The sequence below is a fragment of the Symphalangus syndactylus genome, chromosome 15 (assembly GCF_028878055.3).
Source record: "Symphalangus syndactylus isolate Jambi chromosome 15, NHGRI_mSymSyn1-v2.1_pri, whole genome shotgun sequence".
In the NCBI taxonomy this organism is placed as follows: Eukaryota; Metazoa; Chordata; class Mammalia; order Primates; family Hylobatidae; genus Symphalangus; species Symphalangus syndactylus.
In genome coordinates, this window is record NC_072437.2 from 81,301,099 (window position 1) to 81,324,996 (window position 23,898).

At 36.3% G+C, this 23,898-nt stretch overlaps 1 protein-coding gene and 1 long non-coding RNA gene across 21 annotated transcripts in view; one reads left to right on the forward strand and one right to left on the reverse strand.

The window, feature by feature from the left end:
- The window catches only part of LACC1 (laccase domain containing 1), a 168,444-nt gene that overhangs the window by 7,885 nt on the left and 136,661 nt on the right, over nt 1-23,898 (forward strand). For 10 of the 20 annotated variants that reach the window (XR_010116020.1, XR_010116021.1, XR_010116019.1 and 7 more), the window contains exons 5-6: nt 1,933-2,158; nt 4,621-4,742. Coding sequence is in view for 10 of the 20 variants with exons in the window: in XM_063619124.1 (XP_063475194.1) it covers nt 1,933-2,158; nt 3,286-3,445 (386 nt within the window). In the remaining 10 variants the exon portion in view is untranslated. Of the gene's footprint in view, nt 1-1,932; nt 2,159-3,175; nt 3,447-4,620; nt 7,223-23,898 lie in introns of those variants that run through there. The other 10 variants (XM_063619124.1, XM_063619125.1, XM_055244344.2 and 7 more) reach the window with 3 other exon arrangements.
- LOC129463645 (uncharacterized) lies at nt 2,097-19,408 on the reverse strand. The gene is made up of 3 exons (XR_008651264.1): nt 19,329-19,408; nt 4,563-4,670; nt 2,097-2,205 (listed from the first exon to the last, which is right to left on the reverse strand). It is a non-coding gene; the product is annotated as an uncharacterized lncRNA (long non-coding RNA).

The window sequence follows — 23,898 nt, forward strand, 5'->3', positions numbered from 1 at the left end:
GAATAAAATTCTTCTATGGGACTAATTTAATAAAGATCTTTTAACCAGATATATATAGATAGATACACATGTGCTGTAGGAGAAAAATAGGAGGTGGATGAACTACAAGTGAGAGGATAACTAAGGAGGCTCACTGAAGAAGAGAGCTACTCTCATCTGTGGAAAAGCCCTGACAATTTCTCTCTTGAACTCAAAATGCCTATATCTAGTTGCTTCCCTTTGAACATCACTGTCTGCATCTTCCTAGGTGCCTCAAAATCATTATGTCAAAAACTCAACACTTTTTTCCCTAAAGTCTTCTCTTCCAGTTAGGTTTCCTGTTTTGATTATTGATATCCTACCCACTTACAGATAGAAACTTGATGTCTTCATTCTGTACTTCCCATAACCACATATTCAGTGGGTTACCTGTAGAGGCTGAACCTATCACCTAAGTCCTTCTTGCTTTCATCATCTCCTTTTATCTGTAAAAATTGATCCCTTCACCTGAGTGCCTACCTTTTGAAGGGTGTGAGTATGGAGTGCTTAAGGAAGGTGTAAGGGAACTCATTACTGGCCAACCATATCAGCTGAATCAAACCCAGATATAGGGAATAAAGGAAAAATGCAATATTCTTAGCTTTCTGTCTTTGGCAACAAGAAGGTAGCAGAAGTAAAGAAGATGGTTTTATCTTAGAACACTGTAAGATGCAAGGCAGATAAGACAAAGATGGCAAGGGAACTATTGTCTGGGCAAGTGGGAAGGGAGTAAAAAGAGACTGTTAATTGAAATATAATAGATATATTTTTGTAAAAAGTGAGGGAGAGATGAAACTGTAAAACATTGCTGAAGGACATTAAAGAAGACACAAATAAATGGAGAGAAATTCTGTGTTCATGGATTAGAAGTTAGAGAAATTGAAATCAAAACCACAATGAAATATCACCCGACATCCATTAGGATGGCTAATATTTTAAAACCTCAGAAAATAAGTGTTGTTGAGGATATGGAGGAGTTGAAATCCTGGTGCACTGGTGGTGGGAATGTGAAATTGTGTAACCACTATGGAAAACAGTATGGCAATTTCTCAAAAAATTATAAATAGATTACCATATAATCCAGAAATTCCTCTTCTGGAAGTATATCCAAAATAACTGAAATCAGGAACTCAAAGAGATATTTGCACACCAATGTTGATAACATAATTATTCGCAATAGCCAAAAGGTGAAAGCAATCTAAGGTACCTTGGTAGATGAATGGATAAGCAAAATGTGGTGTGTGCATACAATGGAATATTATTTAGCTTTAAAAAGACAGGATATTCTGACACATACTACAATATAGATGGGCCTTAAGGACATTATGCAAAGTGAAATCAGTCAGTCACAAAAAGATAAATACTGTATTGATTTCACTTATGTGATATACCCACAGTAATCAAATGTACAGGAACTGGAAGAAGAATGGTGATTGCCAGGGGCTGGTAAAAGGAAGAAACAAGGAGTTATTGTTAATAGTTGTAGAGTTTCCATTTTATCAAATGAAAAAATTCTGGAGATTTGTTATACAACAATGTGAATTCAACACTACTGAACTGTATACTTAGAATAGTATTTTTTTGTGGTTATAATAGTAAATTTTGTGGTTTTTTTAACCACAGTCTTTTAAAATGTGAAAAATAGAAGACTAAGAAGCTATTATCTCAGTGGAAACTGAAAGTGTAGAGCATTTTTAAATGGAAGATGAAGAAAACTCCCATTACATGTCTCTTCTGTGTCAGGTGCTTTGTGTAGTATAGCTCATTTAAAAACCACATGATAATGTAATTTATTATTTCTGGACTTTGAAAAATATACAAACTAAATCTGCTCACTTTTAACTTAGACATAAATTCAGGTGAAATTTTGCTACGTTTTGACTTTCCTTATCTCTTTTTATTCCTATTTACCAGGTTGGAAAGGTACTTTGTTGGGTGTTGCTATGGCTACAGTGAATGCTATGATAGCAGAATATGGCTGCAGTTTGGAAGACATTGTTGTTGTACTTGGACCTTCAGTAGGACCTTGCTGTTTTACTCTTCCAAGAGAATCAGCAGAGGCATTTCATAATCTTCATCCTGCATGTGTACAACTATTTGATTCACCAAATCCCTATATTGACATCCGTAAAGCCACAAGGTGTGTCCGATTTCATTCAACTGGAAGTTTGATTATTTCTGATTGCTCTAAAATGAAATTTATTTTAGAGAACAATTAGTAACTCTAAGAAGAATTTAGGTGGCGGTTATTTAAGCAGCTGACATGCACATGTACACACTCATTTTAAATATGAAATCTGTTTTCATTTGAGTTTGAATAACAGAAATTTTCCTGTCTGGTATCTTTCATTGATTTAAAAGTGAAGGAAGAAACATTTGGCATTTAATTTTAAGAGATCTGCTTAAACTTCATATAGAAAAGTTGGCATGTACTTTACTTCACAGCCATTCGTCAGCTAAATTCTGCTAAATGTAATGAACTATCAGGAAGCTGATATTTTAAAATTATTCTTATTATCTAATTAACTAGAGGAATATGTTTTTTAGAAAATATATTGGATAATATAAATACACAGTTTTTTACTTTCAAGTTTTTTATAGTTCTTTGCATTTTTTAATTTATGAAGTTTTGTTATTAATAACTGGTGAAAATTATTTGCCATTACTACAAAGGCAAATTAATGTGTGTTTTAAATCATGTTTCTATTCCAGTCACCAAAACCTTACCCAGAGTCTGCCTCATTTAGTACAGATGTGGAAAAGTTTGAAATTGATTCTTAAATGTGACTTTTTAAATCAAGTATCACTAATTTGTAGTCATATTTCATATCATAAAGTGTTCATGGAGAAGCAAGTTTTCTGATAAAAATCTGGCTAATAGAAGGAAAGAAGATGAAGGGCCAGATGACTAAAAAGCATACTCTGGCTGAGCCAGATGAATTTTGTCTGATATCCTGGTAACTTTTATAGACATTTCTTCTTAAATATGCACTTGATTTTGATTATAAAATTCTGTACCTAGATTATGTCTATAGGACAATATCGAAGGTTGTACTGTGCATATATGAACTTAGGTGATAAATGCTGATAAAGTGTAGCATTTTTTTTCCTGACTAGTCCATGTTCTGTAAGTGAATAACAATATACATTGTTCTAGGTACATCTTTCCTGGAACTTTTTCATGCCAACGTCCATACTTTTTTCCATATTGCTTTGGCTATTGGGAAAATAAACTCTTGCTCTCTTTTGAAAAATATTTTTCCTAAGGATTCTTCTAGAACGGGGAGGAATTCTTCCACAGAATATTCAGGACCAGAACCAAGATCTCAACCTCTGTACATCTTGCCATCCTGACAAGTTTTTCTCCCATGTCCGAGATGGCCTTAATTTTGGTACACAGATTGGCTTCATATCAATTAGAGAATGAGGTACAGTAGGTTTTCTCTCCTCTCTCCATTTTTCCGCTCTTTCATCCCTCTCTCCACCTCTCCCTCCCTTTCTCTTTCTTCCTCTTTTAGCCTTTTCCTCCCCTCACTTTAAAAAAACAGTTAATTATGTTAAACTTTACTCCTTTATTCCTACAGGAAGAATGATGTTTCTACTTTTTTAGTGATGTGATAGTGGTAGCAAAGTTCATTTTCAGTAACACTGTATTATGAAGAGTAGCCACTCCTTTTCCTAGTTAATGAAGAAGAATTAGGCAGGCTTATGTTAAAAGTATAAAAATAAAACAATTTAATCTTTAAAAAGGTATGTAAGTATTTCCTTTCGCTCTACTATGTACTTGATATCTGTACATTCCCTATCCTCACATCCTTATAACTTTCATGTTCTTTTTGAAAATAAATCTTTGCATAAAGATTCTAAATTCTAGAATAATAAGAAATTCTCACATACAAACTAGCTTGATTTTCAACTAGATTTCCAAATGATTATTTGCAGTTGGAGTTGGCCAAATTTTTATTTTAAAATGACAGTAAATAGTTTAGACTTTGTGGGACATACAGTATGTGTCTCAGCTACTCAGCTTCGCCATTGTAGAGGTAGAGCAACAAGAGATACTGATAACATAGAAATGAATGAATATGTCTGTGTTCCAATAAAACTTTGTTTATAAAAATCAGGTGAGGGAGCCAGGCACAGTGGCCCTGCTCCTGTAGCCCAGCTCCTCGGGAGGCTGAGGTGGGAGGACTGCTTTAGGCCGGGAGTTTGAGTACGGCATGGATAACATAAACCCTGTCTCTAAACAATGAAATAAACAGGTAAGGGGCCAGATTTGGCCTATAGGCTATAGTACGCTGACACATGATCTAAAGTCATACTGCAAGAATGAGTGTAATTTTCCTAAAATAGTATTTATTAGAGATGGTTTTGTTGGAATTACACAAAAATATTTCATGGCACTGATTTAGCACTGCCCCTATAGGATATGTGTAATTTTCCCTAAGGTTACTTCTAGCTGAATTAATATTATTTTTTACTCTTTACAATGTTTTCAGCTCTTTAACTTATAGAAAAACTTTAATAGACTTAATGATTCTTACCTTGATATTCTAATAACACCAGTAAGGGTCTCATATTTGATTTCTGTGTATTTTACAGATACTTGACTGGATTTTTGTATAACTGCTTCCTGCCTCCTTCCAAACTGACTGCAAGAGAGAAATTTGGCTGTTTGACTTACTTAAAACCAAATGGATTACAATGGATAATTCAGCTTTAGGGTATATTTTTACTATTATTCAAAGCCAAATGATTTTCATTTAATTATAGTAATAACTGACAAAAATCAGTATGTTGTAGCTAATATGTGCTATGCATGAGAATTGTTCTTAAAGTTTGTTCTCCCTGTTTATTACACAGATCAGGAATAGATTTGTTCAGTTCAGTATTTATTGGATACCCTCTATTGATCAGGCATTGTGTTAAGCATAGGTGAATCAAAATGAACACAACTTTTTCCTTTGAGTCTAATACAGTGAAGGAGATAAACACTTCTACAACTTAAATTTAATTTTAATAGCAGTAGAAGAGAACATAAGGAATAGAGGTTAATTTTACCCAGAAGGCGGGATAGAGAAAATATTACAGAGAAAATCACATTATCACATGGGCTTGAAAGATGTAGAGGTTTTTGACAAATGAAGAACAACCATAACAGGTAGAGGGAACACCATGAACTATGGCATGAAACTGAAAGTGCATAACATATTCTAGAGAGAGAAGGGTGTGGGCAAGAGTTAGGGCTGGAAAAACAGGTTGGAAACAGATAAGTAAAGGTCTCAAACACAATGTCAAAGAGCTTGCAGTTTATTTTCCAGGCAATGCGTAGGCAGCCAAAAAAAAAAAGTAAGGATGTATTTTTTTTCCCATGGCATCATATTTAAGAGCATGGATTTAAATTGTGTGAGACAAAGCATAGAGACTAGATAAGAGGCGGTCAAAATATTTCAAAAAGAAATAATGAAGATCCAATGAAGGAAGTAGAAATTAAAATAGGGAAGAGAGTAGATGGATTAGGGAGACATTTAAGGATGGAATCAATAGATCCTGTTACTAGATAATGGAAGTAAGAGGTGAGGAAGAGTGGAAGAGTCATTAATGACTCTAAGATTTCTGCTTGGCTGCTTATCAAGATTGGCAACAAAGGGAGGGAGAAGGTTTGGGAAAAGAGAGAAGGATAATGAGTTTGACTTTACATAGAATGAAGGGCATCCAGATAGAAATCTTTGGTTAATAATTAGAAATATAGACCTAGAAATTAGGAGGAAACCTGAGACCAAGACAAATATTTCAAAGCTTACAATACAGAGATGATACCTGATTCTGTTGGAGCAGGTTTGATCATCTAGGCAGAAATTAGGATGAGAAAAAAGGAGATCCAAGAATACAACCTTATAGTCACAGAAGTAAGAAAAAAAAGGGTAGTTGTTTGAAGAAGCCAGGATAGGTGTGGAAAGTACTCAAAAAGAAATCTTCAGGGATAAAATAAAGTGATAATTAAAAAGAAATCAGTGGATTAAACATTGAAACTTCTATAGGTAGTGGTCATTGAGTCAGCTTTCAGTGCATTAGGAAGAAGATGCATAGGTGTCAACTCTTTTTTGACAGCATTTACTAGAGAAGAGAAAAAGCTGGGGACTGCATCTTGAAGGAAGGGACTTTTTTTGGATGAGCAGTTTTGGGTATGTTTGTCAGTTAAAGAGAGGAATTAAGTTAGTTTTCATTTGGGAAAAATTGTATATATATTTAATGTAAGTTATCACATTGCATCTTAAAAGTTTTCTTATTTAATACATATATTTCCTACATGTATATGTGGTAGCATGAGAGCAAATAACATTTGTTTGGTATTTACAAAGGACTTGCACATACATTACCTCATTTTACCGTTATAGCTACTCTGAAATACACAGGCATTATCCCTTTTATTCAGCTGAGAAAACTGAGCTTCATTGAGGTGGAGGTCAAAAATCACATAATTTGTGATGAAGTAAGATTTGAACATACGTTTTGTGACTCCAGTTTTCCTTTCAGATTTTAAAATTAATGAAAGGGATCTTAATTATACTTTTATTTTTAACTTTTTGTTAACATAATTTATTCATACATTCAGTGAAAATTTTGTTGAGGTACTGGGACAGGTTAAAAAATACAGTTGTAGCCCTCAGGATATTTAATATCCAGTGAAAAGTGACAGTCAGTAAACCAACAATTTCAATACTTTGATATATGTTGTGAGGTTGTGATAACTGATTCTTGCTTAGTTTAATTCTATATCTCCCTTAGGCCAGTGTTAAATTTAAATAAAATACCTCATTTTTTCCAATTCTGGGAAGGCACTAAACGTAATGCATAGGATAGAAATGTTGAACTCATCCAAAATATTATTTTGTTTAATGAAAATGATAAAGATTAAGGAATATTTCCATGTATTGAGAAAGGTTGATAATTTTCTAATTCTTCACTGTGCATTATTTTGTTTGAAGTTGGTAAATTTGGAGTATCCTGCAGACACATTTTGCTTTATGTACTACAACACTCTACAACCAACTAAAAATTATTTTGATTATCTGATTTTGGATTATCTCTGCCAAAGTGTGTAATGAAAAGTTGTCTCCTTGCTGTTTTACTGAATGAAAAGTGTTGATTTAGTAACTCAAAACTATCAGGTTATTAAATAATCATCTTATTGTGTCTACAAGATAGCTGTCACTCTCCCATATTTGTATGTAGGTTTCTAGGACTTTTGGGGTACAACAACAAAGATTTCTAGTAAGTTTTGTTTTTGTTTTTAATTTTATTTTAAATTTATAAATAACAATGGTACCTATTCATGGGATACATAATAATGTTTCCATTCATATAATGTACAGTGATCTGATCAAGGTAATTAGCATATCTATCATTTCAAACATTTTTCTTTGTGTTACGAACATTTAATATGTTCTTCCAGCTATTTCAAACTGTATAATATACTATTGTTAACTATAATTATCCTACAATGGTATAGAACACTAGAACTTATTCCTCCTAAAGTTTTGTTTTTAATCTAAGCACTACTACTAACTGCACATAGGAAATATTGATTGCTATTTTATTAATAAGGGGAATTAAGTTTGTAAGTCAAATAAACATTAATTAAATACCTTTTTGAAAATACTATCAAACTAAAACTTACCAGGCCATTTATCCAACTGTAATTTTAAATTGTGAAGAGTAGCACAGTGGCCAAATATGCTATACTCCAGTGCTTTATAAAACAAATCAGATGACCTTACCACTAGGAGGTGGTATTTCAACAAGTAGCTCTACTCTTATTTCTTGGTATAAAGTTGAACTAATCTTAAACTCTTTATTTTCTTGTGGAATAAAAAGGGAGGGGAGGGTGCATTTAAAGTTAGTGAATGTATTGCTCTTACTTTAGGCATAACATGGTAGTTCAAGTAGATAAAAGCATTTAGGAACCCTCACCCACTTCTGTCTCACTCCTACAGAATCTCTAGTAATTGCTTTTCTGTGAGTAGATTTTTGGGAGAAACTCAGAGAAGCTTATTCTGTGTAACATGACAAAACAGAAATAATACCCATATATTCAGCAGCTGGAAGGAAAGATAACAGTGACATATGCGTTATATGCTTTTATATCTCAAAGTGGGATTTGATGTTTATTTTTACTTGATTGTCCTAGAGTTATACTTCCAATGTATCCATCTTACTTTTTGTGTGAACTCTTAGAGAATGCTACCAATCTATGAAAGTTCAGCACTTTAAAGAAAGCATTACCCAGTTATCGTGTTATTGTGTTGGTATGCATGAGTCCTTGTGTATGTGCTAAATGGCAAACAAGAAATATGTGTGTGTTAAATATGACACATAGACTATTTGCCCTAGCTAATATAAATTAACACACACATAACACATTGGATGCAGTGGAATAATAGATTTCTCCCTATAGATTTTTTAATAAATTATGCAGTAAAGAATGGAAAGCATGGTCCATATGCTTACTGGATGTGTTTGTGTGAACCCTGATCTAGGGCACGTGCATTTCCATTGTAGGCAGTGTTTTTAAAGTTTACTTGTCATTTCAAAGATTGTCATAAGCAATGCATTGTTCTGTGCTAGGTCATTGCTTAATGAAGAAAAAAGAAATCTGACAGTACTGCTTTTTCCAGATTAACACGTTTGGTTTGAAGTCACAGTGATTACATGTCAACTGTGTTGAGACAAACTGTTCATACTCTCCTTAGATGCATTTTTGTAGAGAAAGAAATGCTTACGTCACATTCCCCATGTCCTTTTGCTGAGCTATGTCTCTGCTGTATTTGGAGCAGACTTTTTGTTTTATTTAATTCTCAGAAGGTTGAGGTGTCCAGTTACTAAATTTTGTTAAACAAAATTTCCAGCAGACACTGTAGCTCAAAATACCACATTCCTTTCTAACCAAAACCAAAACAAAAGACAAAAAAAGGGGAGTAAAGGGAGTACTCTCGTTTCATGAGAAACATTTGTAGAAAAGAGATTTGTTCATGGTAACAATTGGGTTTTTAATATCCTTCATTTTCTGAATTCTGGATCACACACTGCTTCAGTTTACATCTCACCATGCTTTCCTGTTCCTTACATTTTTAAAGCTCATGTTTTAAGATTGTATTTTCATTCTTTTTTTTTTTTCTGTTTTTTTGGTTTTTTTGGTTTTTTTTTTTTTTTTTTTTTTTTTTTTTGAGACGGAGTCTCGCTCTGTCACCCAGGCTGGAGTGTGGTGGTGCAGGCTCTCGGCTCACTGCAAGCTCCGCCTCCCGGGGTTCAAGCTCTGCCTCCTGGGGTTCAAGCCATTCTCCTGCCTCAGCCTCCCAAGTAGCTGGGATTACAGGCGCCCGCTACCATGCCCGGCTAATTTTTTGTATTTTTAGTAGAGATGGGATTTCACCATGTTAGCCAGGATGGTCTCGATCTCCTGACCTCATGATCCACCCGCCTCAGCCTCCCAAAGTACTGGGATTACAGGCATGAGCCACCGCGCCCAGCCAAGGTTGTATTTTCTTATCCCTCCCATCAGCCTTGTTTTCATACTTGATATTTCATATTTACAAGATACCTTCATTCCTTTGGTTTTCTACTTTTCAATACATATCCAGATTTGGCTATAGAGTTATCTGTTTGACATATCCTGTGTCCCCTCAAATACATCCTCCAAACTTAACTCATCATCTTCTCTCCAAAAGCTGCTCCCATCCTGTCTTCTATCTCAGAGAATGAAATCATTATTCATGCAGTTGCCCAGCCAGAAACCCTGGAGTGTTTCTGAATGCCTCCCTTTCCTTCTCCCCTTCCCTTCCCACACTACTGACTGTATATCTACCATCTGTTCCCATGTCTGTTTCTCAACTTTCACAGACATTCAGGTCATCATCTCTCACCTATATCATTAGAATGGTGGCTCATGCCTGTAATCCCAGCAATTTGGGAGGCTGAGGCAGGCGGATCACAAGGTCAAGAGATCAAGACCATCCTGGCCAACATGGTGAAACCCTGTCTCTACTAAAAATACAAAAATTAGCTGGGCATGGTGGTGTGCACCTGTAGTCCCAGCTACTTGGGAGGCTGAGGCAGGAGAATCGCTTGAACCCGGGAGGCGGAGGTTGCAGTGAGCTGAGATGGTGCCACTGCACTCCAGCCTGGGCAGCAGAGCAAGACTCCATCTCAAAAAAAAAAAAAAAAAAAAAAAAAAAAAAAAAAAAGAACTACCTGAGCAATTTATGAATTACTGGGTAATTTATGAAGAAAAGAAGTTCAATTGACTCACAGTTCCATAGGCTTAACGAAGCATGACTGGGAGGTCTCAGGAAACTTACAATCATGGTGGAAGGTGAAGGGGAAGCAAGCACCTTTTTTCATATGGCAGCAGAAAAGAGAGAATGGGAAGGGGGAAGTGCCCACACTTTTAAACCATCAGATCGCATGAGAACTCACAATCACCAGAACAGCAAGGGGAAAATCCACCCCCATGATCTAATCACCTCCCAACAAGCCCCTTCTCTGACATGTGGGGATTACAGTTCGATATGAGATTTGGATGGGGACACAGCCAAACCGTATCAGAGGGGAAAGAATCATTAAATAATCTAATACAAAGTCTGGAAGGATAAATATAATAAATCACATTTTGGAGTGTTTGTGTTTTATTGATTTTCACAAGGTTCATTTATATTTCCAGTGTTTAGTTGAATTTATTTAAATAATAATGATGTATCAAAATCCCTAAGGAAAGAATGCATATAATAGAAATCTGTTTTAAGACATTTGGCCATATTTCCTTATCCATCATTAGAATTTCCTGTTTCCAACTTGTATAGCAACATAAACTTTAAAATACTGCTTTAGGACAAAAAATGCTGGTGAGGATGTGGAGAAAGGGGCACTGTTATACACTGGTGGTGGGAATGTAAATTAATACAGCCATTATGGAAAACAGTATTGAAGTTCCTCAAAAACCTAAAATAGAACTACCATATGATCCAGCAATCCTACTATTGGGTATATATTTAAAGGAAAGGAAATAAATATGTTGAAAGGCACTCCCACGTTTTTTGCAACGCTATTCACAATAGGCAAGATATAGAATCAACCTAAGTGTCCATCAACAGATGAATGGATAAGGAAAATGTGGCATATATACATAATAGAATACTATTCAGCTGCAAAAAAGAATTAAATCCTGTCATTTATGGCAACATGGATGAGCTTAGAGGACATTATGTTAGGTAAAATAAGCCAGGCACAGAAAGATAAATACTGCACATTCTCACTCATGTGTGAAAGCTAAAAAAAAAAAAAAAAAAAAAAAAAAAAAAAAAAAAGATCTCATACAAGTAGAGAGTAGAGTGGAGGTTATTAAAGGCAGGGAAGGGTAGAAGGTTTGGAGGGATAGTAAGAGGTTGGATAACATAAAATTGCAGCTAGATAGGAGGTATATGAGCTAGTTTTCTACAGCGCTGTAGGGTGACTCTAACAATTTATTGTGTGTTTTCAAATAGCTTGAGAAGCAGATTTTAAACGTTTCCAACACAAAGACCTTATAACATGTTTGAGGTATTGAATATGCTAATTACCCTGATTTGATCATTACACATTGTATACATGTATCAAAATATCATACTGTGCCTCATACAAAAGTATTATGTGTCAATTAAAAATAATAAAAGCAAAAAAATTTTAAAAAGAAAAAAATACTGCTTTAGGATACATGTCTCCTGTGGGAATCATGTATGTTAAAACCTAATATTTATTACTAATTATTTCCACTCCTGTAATAATATATTTTTAGTATTTATCTTATACCATACCCTGTCTATGCCTTTAGTGAAACAAATACAAACTATTTAATCAATACTCTATGACAGTTACCCAGACAGTGAAGACCAAAATGTAGATCTTTTCCACAAAAATTCCAGCTTTTCGATAGTTTTGTTGATATTTGATAGTGAAGTAGTCAAATAGTTTTTTTTTTCTCTCTCTCTCTTTCAGTAGTCTCTATTTTTAGAGCAGTTTTCAACCTTGGCTACATAATAGAATCACCTGTTAAGCTTTAAGAACCATGATGTCTAAGCCACATGCCAGACCAATTAAATCAGAATCTGGGGTAGCACAACATCAAGGCTTTTAAAGCTTCCTGAAGGATTCTAATGTATAACCAATTTGAGGACCCCTTCTCACTAGGTACTTTTATATCTTCAATGTTTAGTTGAATTTATTAAAATAATATATATTTAAAGTACTGCAGGCTGGGTGCAGTGACTCACACCTGTAATCCCAGCACTTTGGGAGACCGAGGTGGACGGATCACCTGAGGTCTAGAGTTCAACACCAGTCTGGCCAACATGGCGATACCCCATCTCTACTAAAAATACAAAAATTAGCCCGGTATGGTCGCGCACCTGTAGCCCCAGTTATTCGGGAGGCTGAGGCACGAGAATCTCTTGAACCCAGGAGGCAGAGGTTGCTGTGAGCCGAGATCGCGCCACTGCACTCCAGCCTGGACGACAGAGTGAGACTCTGTCTCCAAATAAAATAATAATAATAATAAAAGTACTACAGATAAAGAATGCTTGCAGTGGAGATCTGTTTTAAAGCATTCAGCCATGTTTCTTTACGCATCTTTAGACATTTCTGTTTCACTTGTGGTAAACTTTAGAATAGTATTAAGTCTAACCTGATTTAAATTTAGAGCTTTTCACCTCCCCAGCTTAGACCAGACAAGCACTGGGGCATAAAGCATGATCTGTTCTCTGTTTTCCCAACTGTGATCATTTTTCACCTATTAATGCCAGGGTGTTGATAGCGAGGGAGGATGAGAAATAGGTTGGGTTAGTGGGCCACCTCTGCAACTCGCCTCCCCGCCACCACCACACACCCATTCAGACAAGGTACTCTCCAGCTGACCATTTACCGCACCCATCCAGCTTTGATGGTACACTCTACACAGCCTCTTCCTATTTTACAAAGACCATTGTAGCCTAGCTATGCTCCCTTAAACCCACAGGAAACTTGACATTTTTGCCCCATCAAATTCTAGATGTGCAAATGATTCCCAATATAGCCTTGTCTCTTTGCTATCCAGGCAGCTCCAGCCACTAACTAGCCTCCTTTTTTTCAGACTGAAGCAGAGGAGAGTGAGGCAAAGGTCACAGTGTATTCAACTCCCAAACTTAGGGGACCACAGGTCGAATTTAACTTAAACGAACTGCTTTGGTTCCCTGCAGCGCCTGGCTCCAATGGAGGGAGATGGCCTTTTTTTTTTGAAGAGTAAAGGGAAATGCAAAAGACTATGATAATGCTCTTTAAAAAATTCTCAGCCGGTACGATGGCTCAAGCCTGTAATCCCAGCACTTTGGGAGGCCAAGGCAGGTGGATTGCCTGAGCTCAGGAGTTCGAGACCAGCCTGAGCAACATGGTGAAACCCTGTCTCTACTAAAATACAAACTAGCCGGGCGTGGTGACAGGCACCTGTAGTCCCAGCTACTCTGGAGGCTGGGGCAGGAGAATCACTTGAACCTGGGAGGCAGAGGTTGCAGTGAGCCGAGATCACGCCACTGCACTCCAGCCTGGGCGACAGAGCGAGACTTGTCTCCAAAAAAAAAAAAAAAAAAAAATAGCTTGATCAGTTTCCCTTCTGAAGCTTTAGTCTCTGCAAGAATATGGGGCTACCGCTCTTAGCTTTGGCCTCTTTTTAATTTAACTTTATTTTTATTTCTTATTATTTATTTATTTATTTGAGACGGAGTCTCACTCTGTCACCCAGGCTGGAGTGCAGTGGCGCGATCTCCACACACTGCAAGCTCTGCCTCCTGGGTTCGCGCCATTCTCCTGCCTCAGCCTCCCAAGTAGCTGGGACCACAGGTGCCCGCCACCATGCCCGGCTAATTTTTTGTATTTTTAGTAGAGACAGGGTTTCACCGTGTTAGCCAGGATGGTCTCGATCTCCTGACCTCGTGATCCGCCCGCCTCGGTCTATCAAAGTGCTGGGATTACAGGCGTGAGCCACCACTCCCGGCCAGCTTTGGCCTCTAACAAAGACTGCACAACAGGAAAAATCTCATGTTACAGCTTTATGGGAAATCACATTTCTAGGAAGGAAGGAAAACTCAATAAAATGAGAGTCAATGAATAATTCCTTGACATGATTTCATCAGTGTAGCAACCATTGTTGCTTCTCAATCTGCTGGAATAGGAAGTACACAGAAACACTTAGAAATATTCCCTCCACAAATGTTGAGTCTGAATCTAATCAAGCTCTAGAGCTAACCACAAGTTTATAAAAAATTTGGAGAAGGAAGGAGTAAGTTAAAGGATACCACAATTCAAAGTGTGGGACAATTGATCTAATTTTTGCAAATGGTCAATGGTAAGAATTGAAAGAAAGAATGAGAAGGGGACTATTAGATTAAAAGAGATTTATGAGACATGGTAATCACAAGCAATGAGTGGACCTAGTTTGGAGTTTCATTAGAATAAGCCAACTCTAAAGACAGGTGTTTTTAGATAATTGTGGAAATTTAAATGCAGGATAGGTATTAAATGATACTAAAGAATTATTGTTAATCTTTTTAGATGTTAATGACATTGAAGTTATGTTAGAAATATCCATGTCAATACATATTGAACTATGTAGGGATAAACTAATGTGTTATCTGAGAGAGGCCACTAAATGCTTTATTAATAATAAAGAAAAAAGGCATGGATGACACAAATGTGGTGAAAGTCTTTAATTGTTGAATCTGAGTGATGAGCATCTGGAGCTTCATTACACTATTTTCCATACTTTTCTGTATGTTTGTAACTTAGTCATAATTTTTAAAAAAATTAAACATAATAATATCTAAAGTAATATCTCTGTTTTTGAAAAAGTAAATATACATGTCAGTTTTCTTTGTTAAAGCAGAAGACAAACATTGTCAATCTGCTACTCTTCTATATGCATGAGTTGGAGGAGAAAACAAAAGCCTGTGACTGTTGGATTCTTATTTGAACAAAGAATATGAAGCCTAGGCAATATAGCGAGACCCCATCTCTACCACAAAAAAAAAAAAAAAAAAAAAAAAAAAAGCCTAGCGTGGTGGCACATGCCTGTAGTCCCAGCTACTTGAGAGGTTGAACTAGGAGGATTGCTTCAGTTCAGGAGGTCGAGGCTGTAGTGAGCCATGACTGCACCATGGCACTCCAGCCTGGGCAGCAGAGTGAGATGCTGCAGCCCTCCCCTGCCCCCCAAAAAGGAGTATGGGAGTCATATGCCATATATATTAACATGGAAAACAAACAGTTCATATACAGGAGGTCCATAATTTGCAAAATATGGACAGTAATGACTTAACACTTTTCTACTAGAACTGCTAAACAACAACTATTTAAAAAAAGGTGTTTACTCTTAGACTTTCTGTTATATTAAATGGAATCTGGTTGGCATGATGATTCCTTTAATGAAAAACTACATAGTTTCCATCCACTGGCATAAGAGTGGAATAGAAATGTGTAGCTAAATAACGGTTTATGGTCCATACTTGGAATATCATAGACCATTTCGGGAAGTAACACCTGAACAAGTTCAGAGGAAAGCAATACTAATGGTGAGGGAGCCCAAAGCCATATATGATCGTGGAGGAATGGTCTTAAAGGGATTAGAAATGATTAGCATGGAGAAAATAAATCTTAGTGGCATAAGATAGCACAGTGCAGGTGTCTGACATACAAAATACCAAAGAGATTGAAAAACACAGAACCAATTAGTGGAAATTATAGGAAGGATGATTTTGGCTTTGTATGAATGTTAGGAAAGACAATTGCCAATAGGCCTTAAACCTCCCAGAGCATTTTTTCCTGGGCATACCAAGAATGCAAAGGTTTGACTTTTTTTTAATGAAACCATTTTTCAAGATTGTGTTTGCAGAAAGCAACCTTAAGGGATAAGTTTATGTCCCACTTTGGGGAAAAGAGCCACCTTACTTTCTGCTTATAATAAAAGCAGTGGATTCTCCAAGCTCAGTATTCCTAACCTAGGACACAAATCCACTATATGCGTGAGATATACCTGGACCCCTCTCTGGTGCCTCATGGGACTTAGGGGGCAAGGAGAACTTACTCAAATATGATGTTCGTGCTGCTTGCTAAGCATGAATAATGAAGTCTTTTATCCCATGTCTTCCGCCAACATTTAAGAAACAGTGATAGGCTAATTTATTAACTTGTAAGTATGGTGAGATCAAGAAATCTCATACCCAACAATGGAGAACACATTAATTAGTAGATTTCCTATACAGAAGTGTTCACATGTGGATGTGTAAACTTCTTGGAGAAGATGATGTATAAACATAGCAAAAAACAAAGTTTCAGACAAGTAGTTTTTCTTAGACTTTCAATGTCATTTCAATTCCATAAATTGTATTATTCCTTTTTAGGAAACACAAATATAATTGGACTTATCTACAGAATACCAGGACTCCCTAGGAAGTCTCTACATAAATATGGTCTCAATATTCATTTAAATAACCCAAATTCCATCCATTGTCTCTATGTATTTCCACTCTGATAAACCTTTAGTAGCTTTCAGATAAAGGGAAATCCAAGATTATTATGCCAAAAATGTAATTCTCTTAGACTTCATGCCAGAGTTCTTGGCATCCAAGGCAGTCAAGATTACCATATCCAAGGTATATACTACCAATATGGCTTAGTATTGTTGATCATATGACTGAGGCAGTGTTTGCCAAATTTTTCCACTGTCTAGTCTCTGCCATGATATCCCTTTTCCTTTCTTACTAGAAGTTGAGTATCTCTGACTCATCTTATTGGAAATTCACTGACATTAGTTTTATTAATATTAATAAGAAGTATCTACAGTGTTGGTAAGCACACATAATATTTTTCTCCCATTGCCAAAAGCCTCTGGTAATATTTATCAGAATACTTTGAAAATGTGTATTAAAATCTAGTCTAGAATTTTGAATGAGTGGTGTAATTCAGTTTGGGATTACATACGAACTACGGCCTTCACTGAATGCAAGCAAAGCTTTAACACTAGCATCATGGTCAAAACCTCTTTGTCCTCTTCGTTCGCAAATGCTTTGTGCATCACACAGATACATCCACTGGGTGGCAGTATGTACTCAAGAATATTTACTGTTTCTCGTTGCCTCAATCTAACGGAATTTAAAGATGTCAAACTTTTTTTTTTATCTGGAAAATAGCCATTGTAGTGAATCTTAAGAAACAGTATTGTCTGAATGCAATCTCCTCCCTAGAGATGATTATGGAGATTATAATAATGTTAATATTATATACTTCCTACCATTTACTTTCAATCATATTCTTTCTTCTGCCAACAATACTCTTAGTATGAGAATTGGTAATTACCTATTATCCTACCTCTTATTTCTGTAACCTATCTCTTAGTTCTGAGGAACTTGCCTGGCAGTAGACTTTTCCCTTTCTCCATTTTGTTTCTTAAATATCATACCCTCTCTACAGTGAAATCAAGAGACAGACCTTTAAGCTTCTGTATATACCACATGTACCCCTTTAGTTCTGCACTACCTCCTAGACAAATAGAGCAGATTCTTGATATTCACATAGTCTTGCGAAGTCATATGGTTCTCTTTCATTTAAATTAATTCTGTCTGAAATGCAGAATGACACCAATTAACTTGCTCTACATAAGATTTGTCTTCAATGAAGAGAGGGAAAACCTTCCAAGAAATTAAATTGTGTAATCAGGTAGGACTACAACTATGAGAAAAACTCACAAAAATAAACATATTTTAAAAATTGAAAATAAAATACTAACTTAGTTGTGTTAGATGGTGGAATTATGAAAGCTTTTGTTTCCTTTTTCTGCATTTGTGTAGTTTTTCCTATATTTTCTTTAATGAACTATACTTTTTCAAATAAAAAATATATAACTGCTCTTTAAGCCATCTTTTATCTTTCTCCCACCTCAAAGGAAATATTCTTGTTTTTAAAATATCCTATCTAGTTTTCTGCTATCTAATTTTCCAAAAGATATTTAGTAATAGTTTGACATTTCCTTGCATCTCCAAACATGGCACTGGTTTCTGATGAGTGTGATGGGAGATTTGACTCATTTTTTAAAATAAACATTTTACAGAGAGTTGCACAGATAGTGCAGAGTTCCCATACACCCAACACTCAGTTTCATTTATTAGAAACATCTTATATTAGTTTGGTACATTTGTTGCGATTAATGACCCAATATTGATACATTATTATTAACTAAATTCCGTACTTTATTCAGATTTCCTTTGTTTTCACCTAATGTTCTTTTTCTGTTCTAGGATCCCATCCAGGATAACTTATTACAATTTATTTGTCGTATCTCCTTAGATTCTTCTTGGCTATCACAGTTTCTCAGACTTTATTTTTCATGACCTTGGCAGCTTTGAGGAGCACTGGCCAGGTATTTTGTATTAACAGAATGTCCCTCAATTGGGATTTGTCTGATGTTTCTCTCATGATTAGAGTGAGGATATGGATTTGGGGGAGGAAGACCACAGAGGTAACATGCTATTCTCATTACCTCACATGGAGGGTATGTGCTACCAACCTGACTTAGCATTTGTTGATAGTTTGACTGAGGCATTGTTTGCCAGGTTTTTCTATCACAAGGTTACTCTTTCATTGGCCTTCCCATACTACACTCTGTAGCAATGTGTGCATAGCCCACACTTCAAGAGTGGAGGGTTATGTTTCACACTGTGACGGTGGAGTATCTACATCAATTATTACAAATTCTTCTATACCTGAGATTAGTCTACTCTCTCCCATTATTCAATCATTTATTTAAGTCAGTATGAACTCATGGATATTTATTATATACTTTAGATTATAATCTAATATTATTTTATTTGTTTTTCTTAAATTGGTCATTGGTGCTTTTTCAGTTGGGTTCCTGTGTCCCTTTGACATACTCCCACTATTGTGGGGTGTGATTTTAGCACGCTGTTACTTTCTGGCACTACTAGTACTTCCGAATCATCTTATATAGTCCCTCCTTGGTCCCTAAATTGGATAATGCTTTTTAACTCTCATCATAAAGATCAATATTGAAAAGGACACACTGAGTGTCCATTGGATAAAGACCTTGTGTTAGGAATACGACTTTTTAAAAAGCCTCTTTTTGGATAGATCTTTTGCTTTAGCTGAGAAAATTAGACAAATACATATAATAGCATAATCCCATTTATTAAACATAACATTAGCCTGAAAAGAAAAAAATTCACATAGTAGTGTGTACTCACCCTTCAATCCCACCTGTGAGTATGCCCTGGATACTCATAGGAAGGAGTCAAATGTGCAGTGTAGGAGGGAATTCTGAGGCTGGACAAAATAGGAGGAAAGTCATCTAGAAAGCTATCATTAGAAACATCTGGCTAAGGAGAAACAATGATGACATAATCAGAATAGAACTTAGAACCAGCAAGTTTCCTCCAGCTGTAAGTTCAAATTCAACTGCCAGAAGTGTACATATCACTCCTGACAGCCCCTCTGATGTTGTGACTCTTCAAGGGCTTTTGAGCTCAGCTAATAATTTTTCAAATAAAAATCCCAGTATACATATACAACAAAAAAGATATGTAAAAATGTCTTACAGTTATATTATTTGAGTTTTTGTTGAGTTTGTGATATATATAACATATTGTTATATATATATAATTTATATATAAAAAACAAAAACTCAAATAATATAACTGTAAGAAATTTTTACATATCTTTTTTTTAGATAAATAAACTGAAACCCCAATATGAAGTCAAGAATGCTAGAGTTGGACATGACCTGAGCGAGGTCTGTGACCTCCTGGGAATCACTCCACAGTTAGTGTGAAACTAGATGCCAACTGTCTTGACCTTCGGATCAGAGCTTCTTTCACCACAGAGCTTTGCTTCATTGAATGATTTATTTACACATTCCACTCATCCATTTATTCTACAAAAAAAAATTTAATAACTCCTTCATGCCTGACACTGTGCTCAAGTTTGTAAGTACAAATTTTGAGAGTTTGCACTACTGTAAAGAATTGAATAACAAAATTAGATAAACTGCCACCAGGTGGCATAAATCCTCATACTGGCAAGGATGTTTGTAGGTAATTTGTAGTAACTATTCAGTTTTTCCTCTTAGATTTTTTTTTTTCCTTTTTCAAATTCAGATGGTGAGAACTGGTCTGAATGTACAATTCAGTCTTACCGTTTTCCATCAAGGTGTCACCAATCTTCCAGTCTCCCAGGCAGAAGTCTTTGAGTTATGTTTTGGTTTCATCTTCTACTTATTGAGTCACAGCTTATTCAGACTGCTTTCCTCATCTTTAGCTCCTTTATGAAAACCTTCAATTTAGCAGTGTCAGGGAAAAAAAAACTGCCTTGCGTTGGTCTGATCCTACTGCAAGTTCACTGCTGCCTCTGCTCCTGCTGTTCCATTTCCCTGAAATTCCTTCTTCTAAACTCTTTCATCATTGACTCACCAATGTTCAACAAATATTTGAGTGGTTGTTATGGTGATGGTGATATATGAAATGCCAAACTGTATACTTTCCTCCCATGCCAGGATCTGCTATGTCCCTCCCTGCCCTTCTGACAGTAGAGAAGTTCTAGTAGGTTAAATGGGTATATGATCAAATAATTGCTATATTAGGGGCATTTACCAGCCATCGTGGTGACAAAAGTATCAGCTTTGCAGAGGTGATCAAGAAATAAATTGGTCCTTGGTTTAGGTATAAAGGTAAGTCAACTAGTTTAAATGGATACAGGGTCAGATATTGTCCTACACAGTGAGATAAAATGCCTTGGCACTTCAAGTCTGACAATTTTAGACTGAAATTTTAGATGGGAAGAAGGTATGATGCATATAGGCAAGTGGCCAAAGTTGATTTTATAAAGAAAGGCTGAAACCAGATTAAAAGGGCCCTTGAACAACATGCAAAGAAGTTAGGACTTTATCTTTTAGGCATTAGAAACCATTACAAGATTTAGAAAGGGGATAATGTGAACAGAGTTGCATTTTAGATCCTCTCTGGCTGGATGTGGCATGGATTGGAGAGAGGTTAGACCAGATATGTGCAACCAGTTGGGAAATAACCCTAGAGTCTGGGTAGGTGGGGATGTTAAGGCTTGAACCAAGTAAAATCTGTGCTGAAGGAGAGGCAGGGATGGATCTGAGACAGTCAACAGAATTTGGTGAGGAATCAGATACGGGAATAAGGAGAAAGTACTTTGTGACTGCCAGGTTCCTGGCTTACGTCACTGAGTGAGGAGTGATGCCTTTAATTAGGCATAAAAGGATACAGGAGGCTGAGCAGCTTTTAGGGGGTTGTGGTGGTAGTGGTGGTGGTGGTGAATGTTTTGAGTTTACTTTGAGACGACTGTATGATTATTTGCACTAATCAATTTCATACATTAATATGTAGGTTAGAATGAAAGGTCTCAGTAAAGAAAACTTTCTTACTACCATTCATTCATCAATCGATTTGTCAGCCAAAAGTGCCTCCTTTATGTCTTATAAGGAGTTAGGTGCAATGGGTATTATGAACCCTACATCCCAAATTTTCCAAAGTAGTTTTATTTTTCTACAGTTTTTTCTTTTTGACAAATGCAATTCATTCAATATTTACTTAATATGACTAAATTTTTATATCTTGTAAGACTTTTCTTATAAGTTAATGAATCACTAAAAGGTTTAAAGTATGAATCCTGCAAGTAAGGTATTTGTAGCCTAATCCAGAAGAACTCCATACTCATTAGAGAACCATTTAGTGGCAAAGTGCAATGTTGTAAGGTTTCCGGGGCATCCAGAAAGTGGCTCTCATTTTGTGTAGCAGGAATTAGGAAGGGCTGCACTGAGAAGCTAGAACTGCAGCAAAGATCTGAAGATAGAACAATAGCTGCAAAGTCAGACCGTGGGTGAAGAAAGCAGCATCAGGAAAAACATCTGGTTGGAATGACTTCAGTGTGTTCAAGGGAGATTGAGGACCTTGGCCTCTCTTGATCAGCCTTTTGGCTCAGTCACAGAGGGTGACTAAATTCGTCTGATGGGTTATATAATTCCTGTTACTGCTTTCTTATATCTATCTTCAATTTGGGATCAACTTTGTGATAATTTGTCTCAGGTATAATGAAAATTTTTAGTTGTGTGGTTTTCAGATTCTGTTTTTTCATTCCCTTCCTGGCATTTTTCAATTTGCATCTCATTCTGATTTTCAGCTTTTCTGACCTTAGTCATAAAAGCTTTTGATGAATTTTAGTATTCCATAATCATCCTTGTTTCTCCTTTTAGTAACATCCCCATTTGCCTGTGAGGTCCACATGTAGCCTTTTGAGGTAATACAATTGAAACTTTTATTAAAATTAACTGTGAATAATAAGATATCTTAAAATATATCCTCAAGAGCTGTAAATGAAATGAACACTTGGTACTGAAAATCTGTAATGTAATAAGGATATATAATAGTGCCTCCTGCACATTTGATAAATGTAGTAGGCATTCAAGAAACATTTTGAATGGATGAATTTTACACAATAACTTAAAGAAGACTGCATCTTCTTTGTTAAAAAAGTTTGTTCTGCCAGAGCAAGAAATACAGCAGGAGGCTCAGAGCATAATCTGCCAGGCCCGGTGCTTCTGCAAATGATTTCCTCTGGTTTTGTCCTCAGTCAAGGCAAGCTCTGGCTTCCTGGTGCTCTGAGGTGAGATGAGGGTCAGGGACCTGATGTGTCAACTCCCTTCTCTCCAAGCGGCCCTAGTTCAGGGATCTGTATGAAATGCATGAAAACATCAGTCCAAGTGGCTGACATCCACTTCAGCTATTTGTTTGCAAATAGGAGTCCTAAATGCTTTGAAAACAGTTTGTTCTTTAAAGTTGGTAAGCATTCCTTTTATAATTTGTCTACACTCTTTTTGAACAAGCTACTAATATTACTGATAAAATAAAATGAAAATTCAACTAGCCTTACTTTGATGGTTGGTCATAAGTTCAAAATAAGCAAAGTCCAAATTAATGAGATTTTATTATCTATGTATACAAGTTTACCTATATAGGCTTACATGTATGTGAATTAAGAATCATATCAATTTAGCACTGGAAGGAAACATAAAAAAAGGATTCTTTCTAAACCCTACATTTTGCAAATGAAGAGATATGTAACTAGTAAATTGTTCTTTTTCTTGCACCCAAGAGACTAGTTCTATATTTAAACACAATCCATAAATAGCCTCCTTTACGGATATAATTTGCTGTGATTTCACAGCTCTGCTGAGCACATTACATGTTATGTAATGCTTTTACTTCTATTAGCTGTGTCTTAGCGTCTCCTATAAATCTGCAGCCTCTTTGAAGGTAGAGATTATATTTATTTTTGCATTCCCCAGAGAACCTGCCCCAGCCCTATCCCCACAGCTGATACTGGATTGAGCATCCAGCATCTGCAGGCGGCCATGAGCCTATGCTGAAATCAAGGAACCAGGCTCTGGGTTCCTGTGGGTCGCCTGTGGGCTAGGCAAATTTTCTTCTGCTTCAGAACATCTGATAGTTTCTCTGGATTGCCTTGTTTATATTTGGAGTCCTGTTGTCTCTATTCTTTACCTGATAGTTATGAAGCTGTGCCCCTATGCTGAGGCCCACCCATCCCATTGTTTTCCCCATCCCAACCTCAACTGCCTTAAACTAGACTGGATTTGCCATTCCCTTATTTGGACACAAATTAGAATTGCTGCCACTTCTCCACCCTCTCACCATTGTGCCATTCACCTCTGCGTGCTGTGTGGTAAATAACCCAGGCAGCCTGCAGTGATCCCACTCGTAGAGCTAAAGCTATTGC